We start from the raw sequence: 8,495 nt of genomic DNA, 5'->3' as shown, positions 1-8,495 counted from the left end.
TCGGCATTCATTGAATATACCTCTCGTTGCACTCATCTGTGATTGTGCTAGTAGCGTGTGATGGGCTTGGATGCCCAGAAGACCCTTCGGGACCGAAGGACTTAATCCCCGCAACTGCTGGGTGTGCTGCTGGCTTACCGTCCGCAGTCCGCAGCTGTCAGTCCATTTTGGGAGCTTCCCCTGCTGAAAAGTCCTGCCTCGGATGAGGATGTGGTCAAGCTCCCTCCCTGGAGCAGCTCTGAAGGCCTTTCAGCTCCAGAGCTGGGGGGAGGGCACACAGCTGAGGCCTCTCTGTCTGCACTGCAGCCCGGCTCCCTTCCTATCCCCTCTCCCCTTCCCGGGTGTTGATCCCAAGGACAGTCCCCATCTCAGTGTCTGCTCTCCAAGGAAGCAACCCACAGCAGTGCTCTGTACTTTTCTATACTGCAGGCTTGAACTCTGACTTAGGAAACTGTTTTTTTAGTAGAATGACAGATTGTGCCTGTTTAATTAATTTCAGGCACAATGAATGCAAATTAGATAGACTTACTGTTTATTCTGAATGTGAATTTGCTATTTATTCTAAATGTTGATTTTATGTTCCATGACTTTGAACTTGTTGCCAAATAAAAGTTTGAATTGTATTGTCCAGTTTCTTCTAAGTCATCTGTTTTGTGTGCTTCAGTCAGTGGCAAAGCCGTATCACATTCTAATGTACCCCAAAAAGAGTGTCCCTGAGAGCAAGGGTGAAAGATTTATGGTTCATTTCTCACCACCGTTGTTCTCCCACCCCCAGCAAAGCACACTTGCTTGTTTTCAGAGCTTGAGGACCGTGTGTAATTAAGCCACGGAAGGAAAATTGGTATGCGTTTGGCCTTAGGTGGGCAGCAGGTAACCCACCTGGAATTTCTGTCTCTCATACACTGTTCCCTCCTTGAGAACAAGGAGATGACAGTGAGCCACCTGTTTGTCTGCAGTCAAATTACCAGGAAAGCTGGAAGTTGGAAGCAGTGTTTTTAAGGGAAGAAAATACTGCCTAATACCGAATTAGGAGTGCATGCTGTGAAGTCAATTCCCTGCTGGGTTTTGGATAAATTTATATTTTGAAGAGCCTTCTAAAAAAACTGAATTGTGTGTGTGTTTCAACTTAACGTCCTTGACCTCTCGTTGTGCCAGGAACTTCATCTCATTCACTCCTCCCACGGATACCTGCTGTTTCTCCTCTTAATCACGTGCCTCTCTGTCCCTCTGACGGTGGAGTTGGTGGACTCACTAGCGAATCGGTCCCACGTTCCTTTGGAGAGCGAGTTTCTGGAAACCTGGCGTTGCCCTCATCACCGCACGTTGTCCGAGAGGAGGTGGTGAGTCGTTCCTGTGCCTGCCACGGGGGCCTCTTCCCTTTCCTAGAGTTGTGAGAAAGCTTCTGAGACCCTGGGGCTTCTGGACTTTGGACTTGGCTCGGCAAAAAGCCTGACGAGACGTGGAACCAGGTCGTTTGGGTTTTGCGAGGGCCATGGAGGAGGCGAGTCTGAGGTCTGCTCAGCCCAGAGCGGGGCTTCTCCATCCCCAGCAGTGGCTCCTGAGCACGGCCAGTGCCGCCTCCAGGGACAGCTCGGAAATGGGTGGTGGGTGGGCTGGAGGGCGCCCGGTTGTCACAGTGATGGCGAGGCCACGTCGGGCCTTCTGAGGGTGTGGTGGACATCCTGCCTTGCAGAGTCCTGCACGGTGAAGAACTGGCCTGAGCCTACACATCACTTGTGCAGAATTCCAGAACATTTTCAGACCCCCAGAAGAAACCCCGTACCTCTTAGCAGTTACCCCGGTCCCTAGCTGGCAACCACTCACTCACCTTTACTGTCTCTGTGAATTTGCCGATTCTGGACGTTTCCATGTAGATAGAATCATACGGCATGTGGTCTTTCGTGTCTGGTTTCTTTCACTGAGCATCATGTTTTCAAGGTTCATCCGTGGTGTTGCATGTATCAGTACTAAGTTCCCTTTTAGGGTGAAATGCTATTTCATGGTGTGGCTAGACACACTGGTCATCCATTCATAAGTTGGTAGACGTCTGGGTTGTTTCCACGTTTTGGCTGTTGTGAATAATGCTACTATGTACCTACCTCTATAATTTGTTGTGTGGACATGTTTTCATTTCTCCTGGGTCTGTACCTAGGAGTGGAATTTCTGGATCACAGGGTAATTCTGTGTTTAACTTTTTGAGGAACTGCCAAACTGTCTTCCACAGTGGGGGCACCATTTTACATTCCCACCAGCAAATTAGGAGGGATCCAGTTTCTCCACATCCTTGCCAATACCTGTTACTGTCTGTGCTTTTGAGGATGGCCATCCTAGTGGGTGTGAAGTGGTATCTCAACGTGGTTCTCATGTCTTCACAGAAGCAAACAAAACAGAATTAAGGAAGAAGCGTTCATAAGGCAGACGCTGGCTAATTGAAAAGGCCCTAAGAAGCCCAAACAAGTCGGTTTTACCTTCGAAGTTTGACCCCTCCTATGGCTAACAGTCGTTTTGTTTCCCAAAACACTGGATCTGTTCCATTGACTTTATTTCTATTCTGTAACCAATGCGTCAGCACATTTCACGTGCCAGACACCGTGCTGGGTGCTGAGATATAAAGACGGATGAGGGAGGTCCCTGCCTTTGGGAGCTTACAGTCTAATAGGGAAATAAGACAAGGTCACCAGAGTGTTGGCCACTAAAGGACAGAAGAGAGTCAGGGAGGGAGCAGTCTCCGTGGGTTGGTGGGTGGATTTAACATGGTCCCTCACCCACAGAAACAGAATAATCCCCCAGATCAACCAAAGAGACGAGGTACGGCTTGAGTGTTTCAAACTCTGAAATGTTGAAGGACCTTATTTTTCCCACAGGCAACTGGGGCTGAGGATTCACAGTTGACGGCCTCTCTGAGGCAGCGCCAGGGGCCCAGGAGGCGGCGGGTGATGTCTGGCTGGGGCAGGTCCGGCCCTCACAGTGCCCCCAGGGGGTCAATGCTGTCCAGCTGCTGGTCTTCAGGGTCCTGGAAATGAGAGGGTCTGTGAGCCACACGGAGGGCGCAGGCCTCCTGCTTGTGAATCCTTCCGGGTCGAGCATTCTTATGGCTACTGGTCTGAGGCCTTGATGGGGTTCAGGACACGCTACCCCCAAACGAAGCACCTTGGCAACATTAAATGTCTTAAACTGAAGGAATTTTTAAAAAATGGCAGAAGCAGGAGGGTCACTCCGACGCCCTTGCCCTACCCCCTTGCCTTTCTTTCCTGAAACAGGTAACAGAATTCCCATGTGAAAGATGCCCTCCCTGTACCAGGAGGAAAGAAGACACCACCACAGATGGGGAATTGGGGGACTAAAATCTGTACAAACCAACCTTGTTCACTAACCCTTATCTTCCTAGTGACTGGTCACCATTCACTGCCCCTGGCGCCAAACCTCTTTCTCTTGTCAGTTCCTCACACATCATCCGTTGTCTAAAAGGTACAAAAGCTTCCTCTTCTGGTCCCTCCTTTGGGTCTCTGTTTTCTCCTGAAGGCTCCCACGTACAGGGAAACATTCAAAAAAATGTACCTGCTTTTGTCCTGTGCGTCTGTCTTTATCAGTTTACTTTTCAGGCCCAGCGAGGGGTCTCAGGAGGGTCAAGGAGAGCTTCTTCCGCCCCTGCAGCCTAAAACGTGATTCCTCCCCCAGTGCCCCGTGGACACACGCGTTGCGAGCGAGCATGGCTTCACACTGCTGTCCCACGGCTCATGGCATGGAGGCTAGGGCCCCGTTCTGGGTGCAGTCTCTGCTGTTTGTTTGTTTGAAGGTGTGTGGCCCTGGACAAATCATTTGAACTGTGCTGTAGTTTCCTCATCTATAAAGAATCCTAGTAATATTTACCTGACAGGGCGGTGTGAGGATTAAATTAGATACTACATTAAGGAAGACTAAAAAAGCACCCCCACAAAAGGTGGCTGTTACTCTGATTGATTACAAAAAAAAAGACACTTTCCAGTTGAAAATTCATCCTGAACTAGGGTCTAATCAGAAGCCACAGTCCAGAGGCAGCCACTCTGAACCGTCTGCTGCCTGCGGCTCTGATCAGCACTGAAGTTTTGTTAATTCGCATCATGGATGTTCACGCTGTCTAGATTGACTCCAGATAGTCTATAGGCAATGCCCGCTCCCTCAGTATAAAAGGCATGAGAATCAAGCACACTTGGGGCTGGTATCCTCAGCTTGGGATTCCCATAACTGGAACATTTTTGCCACCTGGTTGAATGAGAAGGGTTGAGCTGAACCCTGCAACTGGGATACCCTCTCACCTGCCTCCGGTGAGTCTTTCATGCACGGGGCTCACGGAGCCCTGAGAAGAGGCCAGACGGCTGAGAAGGCATGGAGAGCATTGAACAGGATGTGTAATTTTTCCCCCTTGCTTTTAAAATGAGGTTGATTTCAATATCACAAGGCTTACAGAAATAGACTATTAGTAGACGCAGTCTAGCTGAACTTGCCCTTGCAATTTGGACTGGAAACTTTTACATGGGTTTGATTGGAAAAACAGGATTTATGATCTGGTTATTTTTCAATATTGCAGTCATATTAAATCTACCACAGGCACTAAGAACCATGGGATATTTGCATTTGGTTCACTGCAGAAAAATAGTAACAAATGTTGCACTCTGCACGCTTACGATGGTGCAATAAAGTACTGTAATGTTTCAGTGCCAACTTACAGAAATTCAATACAGCTCCTGCCCCGTGGAGTTGGGGTGCGTCACCCTCCCAATGTGGATGTGTTCACCACCGTGTAAGCTCTCCGAATCCCCTACTATTGGGACTTTATGGATGATGATGGGAGTAGAAGGATGTGAGCTCACTTCTTCTTATGAAAACACCAAAATCGCAACTAACTGCTGAACAACCATTGACAAAGAAACACTGGAACCTACCAAAAAAGATATCCTACGTCCAAAGACAAAGAAGAAGCCACAATGAGACGGTAGGAGGGGCACGTTTGCGATAAAATCAAATCCCATACCTGCCGGGGGGGTGAACCACAAGCTGGAATATAATTATATAGCAGAGGTTCTCTCACAGGAGTGCAAGTTCTGAGCCCCACATCAGGCTCCCCAGCCTGGGGGTCTGGCAATGGGAGGAGGAGCCCCCAGAGAAACTGGCTTTGAAGCCCCGCAGGGTTTGATCGCAGGAATTCCACAGGACTGGGGGAAACAAACTCCACGCTTGGAGGGTGCACACAGGACCCAGGGGGAAACACCGTGACCTCATAGGAGCCTGGGCCAGACCTACCTTCTGGGATTGGAGGGTCACCTGAGGAGGTGGGAGGCGGCTGTGGCTCACTGCGGGGACAAGATACTGGCGGTGGTAGTTCTAGGGAGTATTCATTGGTGGGAGCCTTCTTGGAGGCTGCCATTTTCTCAACCCAGACATGGCGCCACCCAACAGCCTGTAAGCTCCAGTGCTGGGATGCCTCTGGCCCGACAACCCAGAGGGTGGGAATACAGCCCCACCCATCAGCAGACAGGCTGCTTAAAGCCTTCCTGAGTGCACAGCTGCCTGATAAACGCACCCTCTGACATGGCCGCAGCCACCAGTGGGACAAGACCCAGCTCCACCCACCGGTAGGCAGGAACCAGTCCCTTCCACCAGGAAGCCTGCACAGCCTCACCCACCAGGGGCCAGACAGCAGAAGCAAGAAGAACTACAACCCTGCAGCCTGCGGAATGGAAACAGCGATCACCCAAAGTAAGACAAAATGAGACAGCAGAGGAATGTGTCCCAGATGAAGGAACAAGATAAAACCCCCAGAAGAACAATCAGGTGAAGTGGGGAGAGGCAACCTACCTGAAAAAGAATCCAGAATAATAATAGTAAAGATGATCCAAGATCTCAGAAAAAGAATGGAGGCACAGATTGAGAAGATACAAGAAATGTTTAACAAGGACCTAGAAGAACTAAAGAGCAAACAAACAGAGATGAACAACACAGTAACTGCAATGAAATACACACTAGGAGGGATCACTAGCAGAATAACTGAGGCAGAAGAACGGTTAAGTGGGCTGGAAGACAGAATGGTGGAATTCACTGCTGCAGAACAAAATAAAGAAAAATGAAAGGAAATGAGGACAGTCTAAGAGGCCTCTGGGACATTAAATGCACCAACATTTGCATGATGGGGTCCCAGAAGAAGAAGAAGAGAGAGAAAGGACCTGAGAAAATATTGAAAGAGATAATAGCTGAAAAAATCCCCTAACATGGGAAAGGAAACAGTCACCCAAGTCCAGGAAGCGCAGGGAGTCCCATACAGGATAAACCCAAGGAGGAACATGCCGAGACACATAGTAATCAAATCGACAAAAATTAAAGACAAAGAAAAAATATTAAAAGCAACAAGGGAAAAGCAACAAATAACATACAAGGGAATCCCCATAAGGTTATCAGCTGATTTCTCAGCAGAAACTCTTCAGGCCAGAAGGGAGTGGCATGATATATTTAAAGGGTTGAAAGGGAAGAACCTACAACCAAGATTACTCTACCCAGCGAGGATCTCATTCAGATTCGATGGAGAAATCAAAAGCTTTGCAGACAGGCAAAAGCTAAGAGTATTCAGCACCACCAGACCAGCTTTGCAACAAATGCTAAAGGAACTTCTCTAAATGGAAGAGAAAAGGCCACAACTAGAAACAAGAAAATTATGAATGGAAAAACTCACCAGTAAAGGCAAACATACAGTAAAGGTAGGAAATCATCTGCATACAAATATGATTATCAAAACCAGCAATTATGAGGAGAGTACAAATGCAGGATACGGGAAATGCATTTAAAAGACCAGCAACTTAAAACAATCTTGTTTATATATGGACTGCTATATCAAAACCTCATGGTAACCACAAACCAGAAATCTACAACAGATACACACACACACACACACACACACACACACAGGTTTTTTTGAGGCTTCCTCACATGGGTATGATTGATTATTAGCTCTGTTTCTAGCCCCTCTCTTCTCTTTTAAGGGTGAAGGGTGGGGCTGAGAATTCCAACCTAATCATGGCTTGTCTTTCTGGGGACCAGCCCCCATCCAGGAGCCCACCCAGAAGATCCTCATCAGAACAGAAGATGCCCCTAGTGTTCTTATCACTTAGGAAATTACAAGGGTTTATGAGCTCTGGGGCAGAGACCAATATACATTTTCTCTTATCTCCCTCCTAGCTTCTCAGTCCAGACCTGGTAATGAATTACAGGCAGGGCGGCATCTTCCACATTCAGTGTGAATGGGGTGCCCTGCCATGGGGTTAACGTCGGTGGAGGCTCCGTCTAAGCTCAAGCGTCACTAACTCTAGAAACAAGTGGTCCTTTCCTGGAAGACCAGAGCAGAATATGCTCCCCTAGATATAAAAGACCTTATCAAAGAAGCGTAGCTCCTAAAGCAAAAAGCAGCAGCTCTGACAACAGTGCAAATGTAGAAGCAGGGTTAGGTCTTAACTTCGCGCCTGCTGCCTCTTCAATGTTTGTGGCAGAATTTGGCCCAAGATTTCTTCTCCTTGTGACCTCTCACCTGGTCACGAGGTAGGAGTTGGGCAACCCCTAGTTCTCCCCTGCCTCTAACTGTTGGATGCCTCTGCCGTCCACCCAAGAGAGCTCAGATTGCTACACAACTACATGGCTTCACCCAGCTCACAGCACTCGATTTTAGGCTTGTTGCCGGGAGACACGTTCTAGTAGTGAGATTTCTTGGTGCAGAGCTTTCCACTGAGATTTGCTAAAAGACATCGTTCCCCTGCACCCCAACTGAACCTGTTCCTAGATAAAAGCACACACTCACCATGAAGGGGTCGTAGGAAGGTTCTGGGGTTGCTGAGGCTGTGTTCTCGTACATGGGGTTCGAGATACTCTCGGGCTGCTGCTTGCCGAGAGCTGCCACGTCGATATCCTCTTCCGACTGCTCGGAAAGACAGGCACAGGGCTGAGCACCACCAAGTCCCCGAGGCAGGAGCGTCTCATCAAAACTGGGGGGTAAAGCAAGCCACCCCCCCGCCCACCTCCGGGAGCTTTTTCCTTTTCCTTTTATTGAGATCTGACTTACATATACTATCATGCACCAATCTTAAATGTTCAGTTCAACGACTTCTTAATACGTCCCCCCAGGTATGACCACCACCCAAGTCAGCATATAGGGCATCTCCATCCCCCCAAGGAAGTGCCCTCATGCCCCTCGCCCACCAATATCCGGTCCCACCCAGGGTAACTGCTATTCTGACTCCTGTCACCTGGAGTGGTTTTGCCTGTCCTTGAACTAAGCATAAAAGGAATCATACAGCATGTGCACTTTTGCTAGATGTGATGTTTTATAAATCATGTATATGGTGCTGATAAATACACAGGTTATCTGCCAGAAGGAAGTGACCTACTGCTTGGGGGCTGCTGGTAAACCTGGTCCCCAGTGTCTCCCCAGGGTCACCCCACAATCAGCCAAGACCCGCTGACCTGGATGTGGGTTC

The 8,495-nt window shown here is 48.6% G+C and overlaps 1 protein-coding gene across 1 annotated transcript in view; it reads right to left on the bottom strand.

Moving 5' to 3' along the window:
- Positions 1-2,962: 2,962 nt before the first annotated feature.
- The window catches only part of STAB2 (stabilin 2), a 159,833-nt gene continuing 154,300 nt past the window's right edge, over positions 2,963-8,495 (bottom strand). The window contains exons 68-69 of the mRNA XM_007454272.1: positions 7,820-7,936; positions 2,963-3,013 (exon numbers count right to left, since the gene is read on the bottom strand). Coding sequence (XP_007454334.1) covers positions 2,963-3,013; positions 7,820-7,936 — 168 coding nt within the window. The remainder of the gene's footprint in view (positions 3,014-7,819; positions 7,937-8,495) is intronic.

Source organism: Lipotes vexillifer, unplaced genomic scaffold (assembly GCF_000442215.2).
Source record: "Lipotes vexillifer unplaced genomic scaffold, Lipotes_vexillifer_v1.1 scaffold492, whole genome shotgun sequence".
NCBI lineage: Eukaryota > Metazoa > Chordata > Mammalia > Artiodactyla > Lipotidae > Lipotes > Lipotes vexillifer.
Note: the sequence above shows the minus strand (reverse complement) of the source record. Positions and strands in the feature narration are given on the sequence as shown.